The sequence below is a fragment of the Mustelus asterias genome, chromosome 2, assembly GCF_964213995.1.
Source record: "Mustelus asterias chromosome 2, sMusAst1.hap1.1, whole genome shotgun sequence".
In the NCBI taxonomy this organism is placed as follows: domain Eukaryota; kingdom Metazoa; phylum Chordata; class Chondrichthyes; order Carcharhiniformes; family Triakidae; genus Mustelus; species Mustelus asterias.
Window position 1 is genome coordinate 75,838,149 of NC_135802.1, and position 20,119 is coordinate 75,858,267.

Here is a 20,119-nt window from a genome sequence, read left to right on the forward strand (position 1 = left end):
GCCATTCTAAATTCTCCCTCGGTGTACCTGAAAAGACGCCGGAATGTGACAACTACGGGATTTTCACAGTAACTCCATCGCAGTGCTAATATAAGCCTACTTGTGACAATAAATAAACTTTAAAACTTTACCTTATATTGATGACCTCTAGTCTTTTTCCCCGTGTGTAAAAATGCTCTGAGCTGGATTTCCATTGAGGTCTAGGTGGGTACAGAGCTGGGTGGGCAGGTAATTTCAGCATTCCTAGTGGCATGCTTGTTTCCTAATGTGGTTCAGCTTCCCAGCGATTTTGGTGGAGGAGACCGGTCTTGTGTGGCGGCAACCTACCTGAAACTGATGATCCATCAGTTTATCATGTAAACAAGCCAATCAAAACACGGAAAGGAGTTGGGGAATATGCAAAGTTTTAAATTTTATTTTGTCAGTGTCACGAGTAGGCTTACATTAATACTTCAAGGAAGTTACTGTGAAAATCCCCTAGTCACCACACTCTGATGCCTGTTCGGGTACACCTGAGGGAGAATTTAGCATGGCCAGTGCACCGAACCAGCACATCTTTTGGACTGTGGGAGGAAACCCACACATACACGGGGAGAATGTGCAGACTCCACACAGACAGTGACCCCCAAGCTGGGAATTGAACCCAGGTACTTGGCACTGTGAGGCAACAGTGCTAACCACTATCTCACCATGCTGCCCTTAAGGTCATAACTGCAATAAATTTCATATTTATATAGCAGGTTTAATATAATGAACGTCCCAAAATGCTTCACATTATAATGCAAAATATGAAACCAAGCCACATGAGATATTGGATCAAATAACCAAAAGCTTGGTGAAATAGGTAGGTTCTAAGGAGTTTCTTCACGGTGGAGAGAGAATGTTCCAGAGTTTTTGACCGAGGCAAATGAAGGCATAACTACAAAAGTAGAACAATTAACATTGGGGATGCACGAAAGGCCAGAATTAGGTGAATGCAGATATCTTCAAGGGTTGTGAGCCTGGGAGAGATTGCAGAGATATGGAGGGACTTAAAAACAAGAATGAGAATTTTAAAAATCAGGATTTGCTTACCTGCAGCTAATATGGGCCAGCAGGCACAGGGGTGATGGGGGAAGTGCGACTTGCTATGACTTAAGATTGCAGTAGAGTTTTTCCACATTGTGTGTCCATGAAGAGGTGGCGGCATTTTTGCCAGCCTCACTTATGGAGGTGAGTTTAATTAAAAGCAGTGTATAAATGGGGAAGGATCAGAGTGCTCTTCCTTTAGTGCCACATAGTGGTCAATTGTCATTGAGAGTTTAGAGGTCAGAGTTTGATCTGTCAGCATTGAAACAACTGGGGGCAATTTAACCCCCAGTGGGGCAGTGCAGAGGGTCCAAGCCAGCTTTTTTAGTCATTCATTGGATGTGACCAATATTTATTACGCATCCCTAATTGCCTGTGAAAAGGTGGTGCATGCCTGAATTGCTACAGTTTGTGTGATGTAGGTACCCCCACAGTGCTGTTAGGGAGGAAGTTCAGGGTGGTCTGTGGCTTGGAAGGGAACTTCCAGGTGATAGTGTTCCCATGTGTCTTCTCCCCTTGTCCTTCTAGATGGTAGCGGCTGTGGGTTTGGAAGGTGCTGTCTGAGGAGCCTTGGTAAGTTCCTGCAGTGCGTCTTCTAGACCAGGCTCGTCCAACCTTTTTACTTTGACAGCCACATTTCCATTTTTTTCTCACTCGAGGGATTGATGAGCAAATTTTGGAAAGATCAGGTTTGGCACAACATTAAGCATGAACTTCAAAATGAAGGTACCATGTGAAGAAAATAACCTGTTGAAACATGAAGCAATGTTAAATCAATAAATTGATAATTAAAGAGGAATAATGAATAAAGATCACTTTTAGTGTGTGAGAGGGACATAGACTGTTAGTCTGCCTGCCTCCCTCCCACAGCCAGGATTTTGACCTAGATACAGTGAAGGGATAGTAATATAGTCGGAATGGTGTGTGGCTTGGAGGGAAGCTTGCAGGTGGTGATGTTTGCATGCCTTTGCTGCCCATGTCCTCGTAGATGGTAGAGGTCATAAGTTTGGAATGTACTGTCGAACAAGGCTTGACTAGTTGCTGCAGTGCATCTTGCAGTTGTTGTACACTGCGGCCACTGTGTGTCAGTGGTGGAGGGAGTGAATGTTTGTGGATGGAGTGCCAATCAAGTGGGCTGCTCTGTCTTGGATGGTGTCCAGCTTCTTCCGTGTTGTTGGAGCAGGACTCCTCCAAGCAATTGAAGAATGTTCCATCATACTCCTAACTTGTGCCTTGTAAATAGTGGATAGACTTTGGGGAGTCAGGAGATGAGTTACTTGCTGCGTCAATCCTCGCCGCTAACCTGCTCTGTACTTATCTCGCTAGTTCAGTTCAATGATAAGCACCCCAGGATGTTAGTCAGGGGTGCAGCAACGGTAAAGCCGTTAAATGTATGGGGAATGGTTAGATATTCTCTTGGTGGAGATGGTTATTGCCTAGCACTTGTGTGGCATGAATGTTACTTGCCACTTGTAAGCCAAGCCTGGATAGTGTCCAGGCCTTGCTGCATTTGTACATGGACTGCTTCAGTATTTGAGGAGTTGCGAATGGTGTTGAACATTGATTGGCCAACATCTCCACTTCTGACCTGATGGAAGGAAGGTCATTGATTAAGCAGCTGAAGATGGCTGGGACTAATATACTATCCTGAGGAATTATTGCAGTGATGTTCTGGAATTAAGGTAAATGATCTCCAACAACAACCAAATTCATCTCCTTTGTCCATGTTTGAACCAAGGCTGTAATGCAATACAGTGCATCTGCTGCCATAGGGCATTCCTAGACATGGGGCTGACCTGCTTCAAATTGGAGATAAATGGCAATGAGGGGCAAGTACTGTAACGGCAAGTGCATCCTGTTGATAATTGGGTGTGCCAAGATGAAGTATAAGGGACAGGGAGGACACGAAGCTGATACTCTCTCCATAGCATATGTCACCAAAGAATGAACTTTCTGGTCATGATGGAGTACTGGTGCTGTTGGAGGATGCACCTAGCAAGACAATTGGTGGCAGAATTGTGTCTTTGTGGCAAGGCAGCTCACTCTTCACCAGTTGCATGGGTCTTTTCAAGAGGTGATAGTGGACCCGACTGGCACCTTGCAAGCGATTAAACATCCCAGTATAAGGCAGACAATGAATGTCCTGTTAGAGAGGATATCGGATTTGAACAACAGTAGTCCCAGTACTGATCCTTGTGGGAGCCCCATTTCTTAGCTTCTGCCATGCTGAGCAGGTATCTTTTATCTTTACTTTTGACTTTCTGTTTTGCATCCATATCTATTCTATTCCTGTTTAGTTTAATATTCATAACTTCATAGTTCATCTTTGCCTTCCTAGTTTTTTAACTTATCTCCAAGTCTCTTTGCATTTTCTCTTACTGTGCACCCACTGCCTCTGGCTATCCATAGTTCATTTATGTCTCCCTTCTTATCCTCAATTTTTCCATTATATTCTCCTATTCGTACACTGTCTGGCATTTAGTTTGTTCTTGTTTTCTAATTGAATAATTTTTCTTGGGATCTGGTGAAAACTTTTAAATGTTTCCCATTGCTGTTCTTTTTCATTTTTTCCCTAACATTATGATTCTACTTTTCCAGCATCCATTCTCAGCCTTCAAAACCAGATTTGCTCCAATAACAAACATGACAGTTTAGATTGTCCATGATTATCCAGAATTGTATTATGTTATGGTCTCTATTGCCTAGATGTTCCCCTACTAATACTTCCCTTTCCTGTAGCAAATCCTCCACTGTTTGGTGACTTACATACTGGATTAGAAAATAGTCTTTGCAAAATCAAAGAATTTTTACAGCACAGTATGAGGCCATTCAGTCCTTCATTCTGCACTGGCTCTCTGATGAACAATTCACTTGAGTGCTTTCGTTCCACCTTCGCCCTGTAACCCTGCACATTCTTCCTTTTCATATAACAGTCTAATTCCCTTTGATTTGATTGAACCTGCTTCCACCATGCTCTCGGGCAGTGCATTCTAAACCCTAACCACTTGCTGTGTGGAAAAAGTTTTTTCTCATGTCACTAATGCTTATTTTGCCAAATATTTTAAATCTATGGCCTCTCATTCTGAATCCTTTCATAAGTGGGAACAGTTTCTCCATATCTAATCTGTCCTGACCCTTCATAATTTTCAATACCTCGATCAAATCCCCTTTCAGTCTTTTCTGAAGGAAAATAGCCCACATTTCTCCAATCTATCTTAAGTGAAGAAGCATTCCCATGAATCTTTTCTGTACTCCTCCCAATGCCTTCACATCATTCTTGAAGTGTGCTAACCAGAACTGGATGCAGTACTCAGCTGAGGCCAAACTTTTCAAGTTATACAAGTTCAGCTTAACCTCTTTGCTCTTGTGCTCGATGTCCCCTGTAAATAAAGCCTTGGATACTGTGTGCCTTATTCACTGCCCTCTTGACCTGTCCTGCCACCTTCAATGTTTCTTGCACATATACACCTAGACTCCTCTGCTTCTGCATACCCTTATTTTGTATTGTCTCTCCATGTTCTTCTGAGCAAAATTGCATTTGTAGGAACTACATTTTCTTCTTTCTTTGGATTAATTAATTTTGGTGTTGTTGGAATCCCCTGCGATGAATCTTTTTTGCTTATTTTCCTAAGTTGTTTGCATGTTTTTTTTCCTTTTGAATTCCCCTTCCAAATTTATCATAGAATCATTGAATCCTACAGTGCAGAAGGAGGCCATTCGGCCCATTGAGTCTGCACCGATTACAATCGCACCCAGGCCCTATCCCCATAACCTCATACATTTACCCTAACTAGGTCTCATGATACTAAGGAGCAATTTAGCTTGGCCAATCCACTTAACTCTCGTATAACTTTGGACTATGGGAGGAAACCGGAGCACCCGGAGGAAACCCACGGGGAGAATATGCAAACTCCACACACACAGTGACCCAAGCCGGGAATCGAACCCGGGTCCCTGGCGCTGTGAGGCAGCAGTGCTAAACATTGTGCCACCGTGCTGCCCTTCGGTGGTCTTTAGACTACCCTCATGAGTGTGATCCTATATCATTAATTTCTATCCACATGGATTCTATTTCTGTCTTACTGATGTGTTGATCTTTTTTTCTACTGCTGTTATGTCATCTCTAATAAATATAGCTACTCCACCTCCCTGTTTTTCCCTCTTATCGTTTCTAAAAATGTTATGACCTGCAATGTTTAATTCCCTGACCTGATTTTTCTGGAGTCATGTCTCTGTAATCTTGACTGTACTTGATTCCTTACAATATATTCCTGTCTCCAGTTCCCCTGTTTCATTGGGACAAGTGTACTGCTGGCTTTTCTTGCACTCTGTCTTTTCCTCCTACACATCAGGAATCTACAACCTGCATGAGGATATATTATGCAAGCTTACTTTTAAAAAGTATGTTGACAGAATAAGACTTTAGTAGAATATTGGTAAAGAATGACCCTTCGGTAAAGTGAGCTCTGCTACTCTAATAAACTATTGATTATTCAGTGCTGTTTTTTCAGTAACTAGAGAACTTGTTGCTAGAGAACTTTCAATTAAACAGCTTCATGAATATTATGTTGTTATATTGTGGAATTCGAGATTCTTCATTTCCTTGCATTATATTTGAAACAATCTTAAACTTCTCTAAGTCACAATTTGTTTTTCCCAATTCAATCGATAATGGTTGGTTAATAGGATGCTTACACAGTGTTTGCCATAAGATGGTGTTTGAGGGGTTTTATTTAGTGCTGCTGTAATATTCCCTCCCCAGTAATCAACTATTTATTAAATGTGAAGTGCAGGTAAGTAAAATACACTGTTATTTGGCAGGATTTCAGCTCAAAGCAAGAACTTATAAGTGATTGGAAATATGGGGGGCATTTTTGTGGCTTGTGCTGGTGCTTGATTTTGAGTTTTCTTCTGACAGAATCCAGGAGGAAGAAACTGCTGTGGTATGCCCTGTTATTGATGTAATTGACTGGAATACATTTGAGTTCCTGGGAAATTCTGGAGAGCCGCAGATTGGTGGGTTTGATTGGAGACTGGTTTTTACTTGGCATGTAATACCTGAGCATGAACGAAAACAAAGGCGATCCCCAATCGATGTTATTAGGTGAGTTACAGTTCACTGCTTAATTTGGTTAGATGCAAGATGAATACAATAGTGTTAACAATTCTTATAGTAGTTCACTAAAGTTAAATGCATAATAGCCGCGCCCCTAGCCAAGCTGTTCCAGTGCAGCTACAATAATGACATCTACCCAGCAATGTGGAAAATTGCCCAAAGTAAGTCACCATTATGTTGGATAGTCTCTAATTTTTAAAAAAAACCTAATATATCCTGGCTTTTCTGGCACCTTTCTATTTATTGATGGAACACTGGTCAATATTGGCTATTCAGGGATTGCAAAACCGAGGCCAATAGTAGTTGCAAGATTGCTTCTTTCCTTTCAACACTCAAGCTGCGATGCAATGTGGACGAGCGCTGAACCCCAAGGCTGAGGTGAAAGTGAGTGTCCTTGACATCAAGATAGTATTTGACTGAGTGTGGCACCAAGGAGCACTCCAGCCACTCACTATCCTGACTTGGAAATATGCTACAGTACCTTCGCTGTCGCTGGGTCAAAATCCTGAAACTCTCTCCCTAACAGCACTGTGGGTGTACCTACACCATATGTATTGCAGCAGTTCATAGAGGCAGCCCACCTTGCGGACAATTGTGGATGGGCAACACATATTGGCAGAGCCAGCGAAGCCTACATCCCATCAAAAGCATGACCCTAAAAACAAATTGATGAGAAATCATTCTGCTTGGTCCTTTTAGAATTAGCTTTCTAGAAACAGTGCATTGGACACATATAAAACATGAATTATTAGCTAGTATGACAGAATCTAGCTAGTTTGTTCAAACTGTAATGATAACAGATGTATTTACAGATTGATCCTCATGGATGCAGGGATTACAATAACCTTGGAGAATTTGCTTTGAATATTTACAGAGAAAAGGCTGCAGCCTGACTCGGATTTTTTTGGAGCATATAAACTTTTGTATTTTTTTTCTTGATTTTTTTGTCATCACTGGTTCCAGTTCAATAGTTGTTTTAGTATTTCCTTTTCTTCGAATTTAGTTTATGTTATAGAAAGAGCTGAAATTTGGAAACTATTCAATTATGTGTTAAATAATTCAGGAATATGTAAGTTAATAGAAAACAGATTATGCATTTTAACGTATGTATGGAGATCAAATCTACATGAAGTTTATATTTGCAATTCTAACACTGTATCATACATTATAAGCTATTAAAACATCCCAGTAAATATCTGAATTTTATGCCACAATAGTGAAAATATAAGGTTTTACGCATGCCAATTCAGTGACCATTACAAACATGACATCAAAAAACAAATTAAGTCGCCATTATGTTGGCTATTCTCCAATTTAAAAAACCTATTAAATCCTGGTTTTTCTATTGATGTAAAACTGGTCAACCTTGACTATTCAGTGACTGCAATACTGAGGCCAATAGTAGTTGCAAGATTGCTTCTTTCCTTTTAACACTCGAGCTGAGAGGCCTGTGACTAGTGGTGTTCCGCAGGGCTCTGTATTGGGACCTCTGCTGTTTGTGATTTATATAAACGATCTGGAAGAAGGTGTAACTGGGGTGATCAGTAAGTTTGTGGCCGACACAAAATTGGCAGGACTTGCAGATAATGAGGAGCATTGTCAGAAGCTACAGAAGGATATAGATAGGCTGGAAATTTGGGCAAAGAAATGGCAGATGGAGTTCAATCCTGATAAATGCGAAGTGATGCATTTTGGTAGAAATCATGTAGGGAGGAGCTATATGATAAATGGCAGAACCATAAAGGGTGTAGATACGCAGAGGGACCTGGGTGTGCAAGTCCACAGATCCTTGAAGGTGACGTCACAGGTGGAGAAGGTGGTGAAGAAGGCATATGGCATGCTTGCCTTTATAGGACGGGGCATAGAGTATAAAAGTTGGGGTCTGATGTTGCAGATGTACAGAACATTGGTTCGGCCGCATTTGGAATACTGCGTCCAGTTCTGGTCGCCACACTACCAGAAGGACGTGGAGGCTTTGGAGAGAGTACAGAGGAGGTTTACCAGGATGTTGCCTGGTATGGAGGGTCTTAGTTATGAGGAGAGATTGGGTAAACTGGGGTTGTTCTCCCTGGAAAGACGGAGGATGAGGGGAGACTTAATAGAGGTGCATAAAATTATGAAAGGCATAGATAGGGTGAACGGTGGGAAGCTTTTCCCCAGGTCGGTGGTGACGTTCACGAGGGGTCATAGGTTCAAGGTGAAGGGGGGGAGGTTTAACACAGATATCAGAAGGACATATTTTACACAGAGGGTGGTGGGGGCCTGGAATGCGCTGCCAGGCAAGGTGGTGGAGGCGGACACATTGGGAACGTTTAAGACTTATCTAGATAGCCATATGAACGGAGTGGGAATGGAGGGATACAAAAGAATGGTCCAGTTTGGTCCAGGGAGCGGTGTGGGCTTGGAGGGCCGAAGGGCCTGTTCCTGTGCTGTATTGTTCTTTGTTCTCTTTGAGATGCACTCCCTGTTGCTGTACTGTGCTTGTTATACTTTAATATATTTAATATTGCATTTTCTTCAGAATATTTTTGGAAGGAAATGCGTGGAAAACTTCCTTTTTAAATAAAACAAATAGCCCTCCAGCCCTAATAGATAAAACTACAATTTCTGTGTTATGTATACTAATGGGTTAGTGAATGCTACAAGCAATAAAACAGTTTAGGGATTCAGAGATTCTGTATTGTAGAAGTAGACCTTAAGTGGCTTATATTTGCTGAGAGATTATGCTGCTGCAATTAACTTCTACCTTTTTCCTTAAAATGTTAAATGTAATTTTTTAAAAGTATAAATCATTAAATTTAGTCCTTCTCCACATTGAACTCTTGTTACTTTGAAATCATGGCCGGAATGCTGGCAGGATTCTCTGGTGATGCCGGCAACGTACCCCTACCTGCAGGTTTCCTCTCGGCATGGGTGACACCAATGGGAATTCCCACTCATATAGTGGTGGAACCAGAGAATCCCACTGCTACAAACGACGCGCCACTATCCTGCCGACAGGAAACACGCAGCTGGGAGGCCGGAGAATCTCCCCACATTACTTTGCTTTTCATGCATCTTCTTTTATGCAGCCAAAGGTCATCACAACTTACCTTTGCCTTTGTATTCAGTGATTTTCTAGTCTGAGTAACATATTCAATCTCACTATCTTCTCTGATCTTATGTGGAACTCTCATACCTACTGTTAGTCTCCAGTTCAGCTTTTCTCCTCTGTGTACTCCATCAGAATTTTTCATAATTTTAAAGACTGCTGTTTGGTCATCCCTGAGCATTTTTGAGGAGGAAAGAAACAGCCTGTTCTTCCTTTCCTAATGAGTATAACATTGTGGTTCTGGTATCATCCTTTTGTGAATAATTTTTATATCCAAGTGTTTCTGTATCCTTTTTATAGCATGGCAACCAGAACTGCACACAATATTGCAACTGTGGTCTAACCAAGCTTTGATTCAATTTTAATATCACTGCTTTTCAATTCTATCCCTCTGGAAATAAACTTTGGAATTGGTTTTCTTTTGGTGTGGCCTTAGTGAACTATGTCATAACCTTCAATGATTTGTGTATTTGTTCTTCCACATCCCTTTGTTCCTTCACCACATTTAGACTCGTACTTTCCAAGTAATATGTGACCTTATTTTTCCCTCACAAAATGTAATACTTCACTCGTTGGAATTCATTTGCCAAATCTATATTCATTCTATGTTTATTCGTATCATTATGTAATCCTGTAATCCTCCTTGGTATCTTGTCCACAAATTTCAAAATTGTGTTTTTTATTCCAAAATCTAAATAGTCAATATAAGTTGTAAATAACAATGGTCCCAGCACTGATCTGTGTGAAGACATCATGTTTTGCCATCTGCCACTTTGAACAGCCATCACCTACCTGCTGTGTCTGCTTTCTGTCTTGTCAGCTAGCTGTTAATTCTGCTATTTTTTTTCCCCAGTTCATTGTGTGATACCTTTCCTATATGTGCTACTATGTTAATGTTGTGTTTGTCTAATAGAAACCATGTGACCTAAAATTAACCGTCTAAGATGAATGCTTAATGGAAATATTCAAATGTTAGCTTATCAGCAATGCCAATTCTTTGAGGATTATACTATAGACTACCTTAACTGATAAATAGAAACATTGGTTAAAATTGTAATTTTTACTAATTTGATCGTGTATTTTACTGATCAGAATCCAGTCCAAAAGTTATTTCTAAACAATTGAAGTAGCTCTATCTCAACAGATCTCCCACCATGGCTGGAGGACTGTTTGCGGTCAGTAAGAAGTACTTTGAGTATCTGGGCACGTATGACACAGGAATGGAGGTCTGGGGAGGAGAGAACTTGGAATTTTCTTTCAGAGTAAGAACTGTAATTTGTACTTAAATTACAACTGTAGAATTTTAAATGGAAAAATAATTCCTTTGGTGACACAAATCCCACCATGGCAGATGCTGTGTAAGGGGAATTTCTCGAGGTACGCCCCTGGGAGTCTTGTATTCAGCCGATCACAGCAAACACAAAGACTTGCAAAAGACAATGCAGCAAAAGATGTTGTATTTAACCAAAGTGTATTGGGAGAGAGATGGTCAGGATTCTAGCGCCTATCTGACGTTACATCACATGAGCACTACAGTTATACATTTCTGATGATTTGATCTTCTCTCCCCCACCCCCCCCCCCCCCCCACCTGTCATGCAAACTGGATGATCCAACACTTCAGTTACTTCAGCCAATGGTATTCTACCCTCTAGCAGAATTGGGAATTCACTGGTCAACCAAACCCATTGGCTCTTTCCCCCGTTGCCTCGTAACTTTACCTACGCAAATCTGGTAGGTTCCAGGGTCGCCCCAATACTGAGAACAATAAGGGAGTCATTTTCTCTGTCTGTTTTCTTGCTCTCTTGTCATTAGGGGCTACATCACAGCTATTCATCACAGCTAGAAGCTGAATCTTTCTATTCATTTCAAAAACCTTGGTACTACAGCTGCCTAGTCTGCCTTTGATAATCGAGTATACTACTCTAAACTTTGTTCCAAAAGAATGTGGTCTGTCTGCTTAACCCAATTTCCCATTATGCCAAGCGGTAAACTACTCGGCCAAAACTTACAATAAAATGCAAATACGGTTTAAATCTATAATGCTCGTTCAAAAATGATTATATATGTGCGTATACAGATAATACCTTTGTAGCATATAAATGAGGCACATTATACCTTCAATATATAAAGCTCACTGTAGTCCCTAATCTACTTTGTTTTACTAGTTTTAGAAAGCAGGTTTCCATATCACCCGCTATGTGATGGAATTTTAATTGATAAAACATCTGGAATTAAAAGTCTAATGATGACAATGAAACCATTGTTGGTTGTTATTAAAAACCAATCTTGTTCACTAATGTCCTTTAGGGAAGGAAACCTGCCGTCCTTATCTGGTCTGGCCTACATGTGACTCCAGACCCACAGCAATGTGGTTGATTCTTAAAATGCCCTCTGAAATGGTTTAGACAGCCACCTGCTACAAAGAAAACAAAAGGGAATGAAATCGGACAGAGCACTAGGCATCAGAAGCAGCAATGGCAAATCCAGCCGTGTCAACGCTGCACAGTGGTCCTTACAAACGTCTGGGGCCTTGTGCCAAAATTGGGAGAGTTGCCTCTCACACTAGTAAAGAAAGATCTTGATTGTCATAGTCATGGAATCATACCTTACAGATAATATCCCAGACACCATCACCATCCTAGGGTATGTCCTCTCCCACTGATAGAACAGACCCAGCAGAGGTGATTGCACAGTGGTATACAGTCAGGAGGGAGTTATTCTCGGAGTCCTGAATACCAATCTTAGACCCCACAAAATCTCATGGCACCAGGTCAAATGTGAGCAAGGAAACCTCCTGTTGATGACCACATACCATTTCGCCCCTCAGCTGATGAATTCGTACTCCCCATGTTGACCACCACTTGGAGGGAGCACTGAAGATGGCAAGGGTGCAAAATGTGGGGGACTTCAATGTCTATCACCAAAAGTGGCTCAGTAATACTACCACAGACTGATCTGGCTGGTCCTGTAGGACATGACTGTTAGACTGGGGCTGCAGCAGGTGATGAGGGAACCAACAAGAGGGAAAATCATATTTGACCTCATCCTCCGCAACCTGCCTGCTGCAGTTTTATCTGTCCATGACAGTATCAGTAAGAATGACCACAATCCTTGTGGAGGTGAAGTCCTGTCTTCACATTGAGCATACCCTCCATCATATGTAGCACTACTACTGTTCTAAATGGGATAGACTACAAACAGATCTAGCAACTCGAGACTGGGCAACCATGAGGCGCTGTTGGCCAGCAGCAGAATTGTACTCGACCACAATCTGTAACCTCATGACCTGGCATATCCCCCCCACTTTATCTCTACCATCAAGCCAGGGGATCAACCCTGGTTCGATGAAGAGTGCAAGAGGGCATGCCAGGAGCAGCATCAGGCATATCTAAAAATGAAGTGTCAACCCAGTGAAGTTACAACACAGGACTACTTGCGTTCCAAAAGCGTAAGCAGCAAGTAATAGGCAGAGCTAAGCAATTCCATAACCATCAGATCAGATCTAAGCTCTGCAGTCCTGCCACATCTGAATGGAGGTGGACAATTAAATAACTCCCTAGAGGAAGAGACTCCGATTGCAATGGGATCTTGATCAATTGGGCCAGTGGGCTGCTGAATGGCAGATGGAGTTTAATTTAGATAAATACGAGGTGATGCATTTTGGTAGATGAATCAAGGCAGGACTTACTCAGTTAATGGTAGGGCATTGGGGAGAGTTACAGAACAAAGAGATCTAGGAGTACATGTTCATAGCTCCTTGAAAGTGGAGTCACAGGTGGACAGAGTGGTGAAGAAGGCATTCAGCATGCTTGGTTTCATAGGTGAGAACATTGAATACAGGAGTTGGGACGTCTTGTTGAAGTTGTACAAGATATCAGTAAAGGCCACACTTGGAATACTGTGTACAGTTCTGGTCACCCTACTATAGAAAGGATGTTATTAAACTAGAAAGAGTGCAGAAGAGATTTACGAGGATGCTACTGGGACTTGATGGTTTGAGTTATAAGGAGAGGCTGGATAGACTGGGACTTTTTTCTCTGGAACGTAGAAGGCTGAGGGGTGGTCTTAGAGGTCTATAAAATAATGAGGGGCACAGATCAGCGAGATAGTCAATATCTTTTTCCAAAGGTAGGGGAGTCTAAAACTAGGGGGCATAGGTTTAAGTTGAGAGGGGAGAGATACAAAAGTGTCCAGAAGGGCAGTTTTTTCACACAGAAGGTGGTGAGTGTCTGGAACAAGCTGCCAGAGGTAGTAGTAGAGGCTGACCGGACCGACGGCGCAGGTACAATTTTGTTTTTAAAAAAGCATTTAGATAGTTACATGGGTAAGATGGGTATAGAGGGATATGGGCCAAATGCGGGCAATTGAGATTAGCTTAGGGGTTTTTAAAAAAAGGGCGGCATGGACAAGTTGGGCCAAAGAGCCTGTTTCCATGCTGTAAACCTCTATGACTCTATGATTCAGATATTCCCATCCTCGATGATGGAGGACCCCAGTGCGTCAGTGTGAAAAATAAGGCTGAAATATTCACGATGGTCTTCAGCCAGATATGCTGAATGGATGATCCATCTTGGCCTCCTCCAGAGGTCCTCAGCATCACAGATTTCAGTTATCAGCCAATTCGATTCATGCCATGTGATATCAAAAATGGCAGAAGGCACTGGATACTGCAAACGCTATGGGCACTGACAATACTTCAGCAATAATACTGAAGTCCTGCACTCCAGAACTTGTCGCGCCCCTAGACAAGCTGTTCCAGTACAGCTACAACAGTGCCATCTAATTATGCAGCAATGTGGAAAATTGCCCTGACATGTCCTAGTAGACAAGAAACGGGACAAATCCAACTTGGTCAATTACCGCTCCATCTACCCCCCAGTCTACTCTCGATTATCGGTAAAATGATGGAAGGGATCATCAGCAGTGCTATCAAGTGGCATTTACTCAGCAATAACCTACTCATTGATGCTCATTTCCGGTTCTGCCAGGGTCACTCAGCTCCTGACCTTATTACAGCTTTGGTTAAAACATGGACAGAAGACCTGAATTCCAGAGGTTGGGAGTGACTGCCCTTGACACCAAGGAAATATTTGACCAAATATGGCATCAAGGAGCCCTAGCAAAATGAGTCAATGGAAATGTAGGGTGGGGGTGGGGTGGGGGGAGAGGAGGGAGGAGGGAACCCCCCATCAGTTGAAGTCATACCTGACATAACGGAAGGTCGTTGCATAGTTGCAACATCTCAGCTCCAGAACATTACTGCAGAAGTTCCTCAGGATTGTGTCCTTGGCCCAACCATCTTCAGCTGCTCCATTAATGACCTTCCTTTAATCATAAGGTCAGAAGTGGGTATGTTTACTACTGATCAGCACCAGTCGCAGTTCTTCAAATGCTGAAGCAGTCCATGTCCCAATATAGCAAGACCTAGACAATGTCCAGGCTTGGGCTGACAAGTGCCAAGTAATATTCGCTCCACATAAATGCCAGGCAGTGACCATCTCCAACAAGAAAGTGTCTAATCATCGCTGAATCCAGGAGGTTAGCATTCATCAGCAACTGAACAGGATTAGCCATATAAATGCCATGGCTACAAGAGCAGGTCAAACGCCAGGAATCCTGCGGCAAGTAACTCGCCTCATGACTCATAGAGTCATAGAGGTTTACAGCATGGAAACAGGCCCTTCGGCCCAACTCGTCCATGCCGCCCTTTTAACTCCTGAGCTAGTCCCAATTGCCCATATTTGCCCCATATCCCTCTATACCCATCTTACCCATGTACTCCCCAAAGCCTGCCTACCATCTACAAGGCACAAATCAGAAGTGTGTCGGGATGCTTTTCACTTACCTGGATGAGTGGAGCTCCAACAACACTCAATAAGTTAGACACCATTGAGAACAAAGCAGCCCGCTTGATTGCTACCCCTTCCACAAGCATTCAATCCCTGCACCACTAAGGAACAGTAGCAGCAGTCTACCATCTGCAAGATACGCTGCAGAAACTCATTAATGTTCCTTAAGCGGTACTTTTCAAACCCAGAACCACTACCACCAAAAAGGTCAAGGGCAGTAGATACCTAGGAACACCATCACCTGGAGGTTCTCCAAGTCACTCGCCATCCTGACCTGGGATTATATTGCTGTTCCTTCACTGTCACTGAGTCAAAATTCTGGAATTCGCTCCCCGACAGCACGGTTATATCTACATTTTAGATTGCAGCGGTTCCAGAAGGCAGCTACCCTCTGAAGCGCAACTAAGGATGGGTAATAAACGTTGACCTAACCAGTGACCCCGCCTTCCCGTTAATGAATTTTAAAAATTTGAGAAAATATTAGATGGTTTTGGTCAATATGTCCTGCTTAAACTACTGCTTTAGTAATGGCTGTGACATGTATTTAAGCTTCTCTTTGTTCATTCCAGCTCCCACTGTACTGCAATGTGGTGGTTGTGGATATGAGAATAAAATACATTTCAAGACTATCAGATCATTTCTCTGACAAACCGGTGATTTAATTATCTTGCCTCACTTCCTGATTTAAAGGGAATAAAGTTAATGTAATTAGATTTGGTGTTGGTGTGCCCCAGGTTCCATATTTCAGTTCTGTATTTAATTACATCATTTTCATTAAGGAATCATTTTAATGCCTCAGGTAAAGGCAAAATGTTTAAATTCTCTCTTGATGGTGAGTTATTCAGACTTGGGACATCTTGGTGCTGACAAGCTTGTGTGCTGATCTCTGCCATGGTAATGGGAAGCCGGAATTCTCAGCATCTGGGCGAGGAATGAGGAAAAATTGGTCATTATACGTAATCTAATTACCACTGGTTCTCACACTCATTCACACTCATACACTCCCATCCCTCCATCCCCCAAAATCCATCTTCAAAATGCTCAACTTTAAAGAATCATAGTATGGAAATTCCGTTTGCGACATGTTTAGAAAATAATGAAATGTACAAGATGTAATCAATGGGAGTATAAATTATTAGTCAATTTACAATATAAATTTGTAAGTATTCTATCAAAATAGCTTGTTTTTTTTTCCAGATATGGCAATGTGGGGGTTCCTTAGAAATACATCCCTGTTCTCATGTAGGCCATGTCTTTCCCAAACGAGCTCCTTATTCAAGGAGTAAAGCCCTAGCAAACAGCGTACGTGCTGCAGAGGTATGGATGGATGAATATAAAGAACTGTATTTTCACAGGAATCCACATGCCCGTTTGGTGAGTTTTATTCATTAAAGTTGAGTAGTTAATTAATTAGTGGCCAATCTAAGATGAACAGCTGATATTTAAAAGCATTGTACCTGTTTTAGGAGTTTGTGTGTAATGGCTACCCACTTTCTGATCGTTGACAGTTAACAAATCAGTAAGCTGGTATAAATTAGTAATAGCTGCAGTCAAAATACTTGTGATTTCATTATTTTGAAGTTACTATCACATGGTTTTAATTTTTTCCCACACTCCTGGATTTACAGGAGCCTTATGGTGATGTAACAGAGAGAAGAAAACTCAGAGAGAAACTGCAATGTAAAAACTTCAAATGGTTACTGGAGAATGTTTACCCGGATATCCATGTACCTGAGGATCGGCCAGGTTTCTTTGGAATGGTGATATATTATGTTATATCTGAGCAATATCACTATCCCCATCCTCAAATACTGCATTGTCTTCCAAGCGTCAGTTTTGTCTGAACTGAAAAACTCCACTAAACTTTTACACATGCACTGCTTGAAAGAATGATTACTTTCTTTAGAATTTGTTTTGTTCGTCAGCCATGGCTTGGTTGGTAGCACCCCCATCTCTTGTTCCAGAAGCTTGTGCGTTCCAGTCCCATTTCAGAGACTTGGGCAATAAAGTCAAACGCTGATACTTGAGTGCATTACTGAGGGAGTCTTCCACTATTAAAGATGCCATTATTGAATTTTGCCTAACATTTTTCCCTCCTGAACAATACTCCTATTACTGATTTTTGGACAAGTTCTTCAGCCTCTGGTAGCTAAAGTTTCAGGTGACAGGACAATAGGTGGAAAAGTAAATTGGTGTTATGTGAGTAGGCAAACATTTGGCAGATGGGGTATAATGTGGGAAAATGTGACCTTGTCTGCTTTGACATGAATAGAAAAGCAGTATATTATTTGAATGTCGAGAAACTGTAGAATTTTAGGGTACAGAGGGATCTGGGTGTCCTGGCACATGAATTATGAAATATTGACATGCAGGTGTAGCAACTGATCAGGATGGTAGATGGAATATTGGCGTTTTATAGCTGGGGAATGGAGTATAAAAATATGGCAGTTATGTTCGAGTTGTATGGGGTGTTGGTGAGACAGCATCTGGAGTACTGGGTACAGTTTGGTCTCCTTACTTAAGACAGGATAAAATTGCATTAGAAGCAGTTCAGGGATGGTTCACTCAACTGATTCCTGAGGTGAAGGGGTTATCTCATGAAGTAAGGTTTAGCAGATTGGGCCCATTGGAGTTTAGAAAAATGAGAGGTTAAAAAATTAGGACCACTCACTTAAGATTGAGATGAGGAGAATTTTTTTCTCTTAAGAGGGTTAGTCCATGGAATTCTCTTGCCTGGGAAGCAGTGGAGACTGTGTTATTGAATATTTTCAAAAGCTGAGTGAGGTAGATGTTTAGATCAACAAAGGAGTCGAGGGTCATTGGAGAGGGGGGTAAAATGGGACAGTGGAGTTGAGAGCACAATCAGATCAGCCATGATCTTATCAAATGGCAGAGTAAGCTGTGAAGTGGCCTATTCCTACTCCTAATTCTGGTGATCTTGTATTCTTCACAGTTTAGGTGAGGTTAGACCCTACTGTTCCTCTTAGAAAGCATGTGATTTCCAAAGAATGGATAAACTCCCTAGCAAATAACTTTTTTAAAAAACAAGTCATTCTCAGGATATGGACAATATTAACAAGGCTTTGTTAATTACTTTTCTCTAGTTGACCTTACGTGATGGTGTTGGGCTCCTGTGGTCCTTATAATTGTGCTCCTTAATGAGCATTTTCTGCAGTTGCCAATGTATTGTCTCTGTGGAAACACATTGCAGATTACTGAAAGAACTTCTGTAGTGTGAAGTTGATCAGATTGGTTTTTCTCTATATATTCTGACCTTCCTTTCAAAATATTAATGGGAACACACAGGGTCAATAGAAACTATTTCTGCTATTTGAGTTTAGGACAGGAAGATATAGCAAGAGAAATTAGAGCCAGATCTTTCAGGAATGAAATTAGGAAAAACTTTATGCTGAGGGTGGGAGAGTTGGTGCTCTTTTTGAAATAGCAATTGATGCAAGATCAATTGTTTGTTTTCAAACTGAGCTTGATAGACTTTTGTTACACAAAAATATCAAGAGATGTGGGACAAAGGCAGGTGAATGTATGGTCACAGATTGGCCATAATCTGAATGAATGGGGGGATAGGCTTGAAAGACTAAATGGCCTACTCCTGTTCCTATGTTAATTCTTTGCTTTTTTTCCTCTTCTGTCTTTGGTTTTTCCTCACAAGTAGGAAGTTGGATGGTATAGCAGGGAAAGGAACTGCATCGGACGGCAATTTCCATTTGAAATTTGTTGGAAATTGTACCCTTGGCTTTCTGGCTTTTTCATTGCAATTATGAGAAATATAGATACTTAAAAAAAAAGCTCATATCTTGAAGTAATTTTCAGATATCAAACTATTTAGATTGATGCTTTAAAATTGTCCCTTGAGGGTATGAAATGTCTTTTCACTATGATCTTCAGAAGCCCTTATCCTGTGAGCACATTAAGGAAAGTTCAGCCTTTTATCATTATTACTGCTTTTGGAGGGTGGAAAGCATAATTACTGACATCAAATACTTTTTTTCTCCAACTGAGGGAGGTTTGGACTGATGTAACACCAGTTTGACCAAGAACATTGCAGTTTTGCTTTTTTTTTAAAAAAAGCACTATATTTCAGTTTTCAGAAGTTAATAGGAAGCTACACTTTACTGTCTGTCCACTAGTATAACCTAGTATCCACCCTTCTGTTTGTTCTCTTCAGTTAAAGAACAAGGGGATGGTGAATCACTGCTTTGATTACAATCCACCAAATGAACATAATGTTGCAGGAGAAAAAGTCATCTTGTATCAGTGTCATGGCATGGGCCAAAATCAGGTGAGTGGCTTATCTTGTTTGCGTACCAATGTTTGAATAATATTGTCAGGTTGGCTATCCCTCAATTCAAGGATGACACCTACTCAAGATTGCTTGATTTTATCATGGGTCTGATTCTCAACCTGCAAATCTTTGGGCACATGAGGCAGGACGACCCACAGCTTGGTGGGTTCCGGAGTGCAAGATTTGCCTCCTTTTCTTTCCTTCTCTGTCACTGCCCAGCCCATTATGGGGTTGGAACTCAAGTCCGCAGCTTGATTGACAATTTATTGCCATCCTGAGCGATTGGTGGTAGCAAGCTGTTCCCAGTCGTTAAGGCCAATGCTGCTGTACTTGAAAGAGAGCTTCGGAGTGTCTTTGAAGTGACTTCTTTGTCCTCCCGTAGAACAGTGGCCAACGTTACACCCATGATAATATGTTGTACTGCTTCTGCAAATTGCAAGCACATGCATTAATATCCAGTGAAAACCTTGATCTAACTGAGTTACGATGTCCTCCAACATTGAATGATCAGTCAGTGCACATGAAGATTTAGCAACAGAGGGGGTCCTGGAGGACTACCCTCATACCTGAATTTCAGCAAACGTTGCCACTTTTATAGAAAGGGAGATAATTGGGGATGTTTTTTTTTAAATGAAGCTTTGCTAGGGAGAGTTATGCCAAGAAAGGATTGAATAGAGAGATGAGCATTTT

The 20,119-nt window shown here is 41.5% G+C and overlaps 1 protein-coding gene across 2 annotated transcripts in view; it reads left to right on the plus strand.

Annotated features, from left to right (window-relative positions):
• Window positions 1–20,119, plus strand: part of galnt12 (UDP-N-acetyl-alpha-D-galactosamine:polypeptide N-acetylgalactosaminyltransferase 12) — a 61,996-nt gene that overhangs the window by 32,153 nt on the left and 9,724 nt on the right. The window contains exons 4-8 of one of the 2 annotated variants that reach the window (XM_078237547.1): window positions 5,987–6,172; window positions 10,420–10,537; window positions 16,324–16,500; window positions 16,755–16,886; window positions 19,313–19,426. In XM_078237547.1, the coding sequence (XP_078093673.1) occupies window positions 5,987–6,172; window positions 10,420–10,537; window positions 16,324–16,500; window positions 16,755–16,886; window positions 19,313–19,426 (727 nt within the window). The remainder of the gene's footprint in view (window positions 1–5,986; window positions 6,173–10,419; window positions 10,538–16,323; window positions 16,501–16,754; window positions 16,887–19,312; window positions 19,427–20,119) is intronic. The other variant, XM_078237555.1, reaches the window with a different exon arrangement.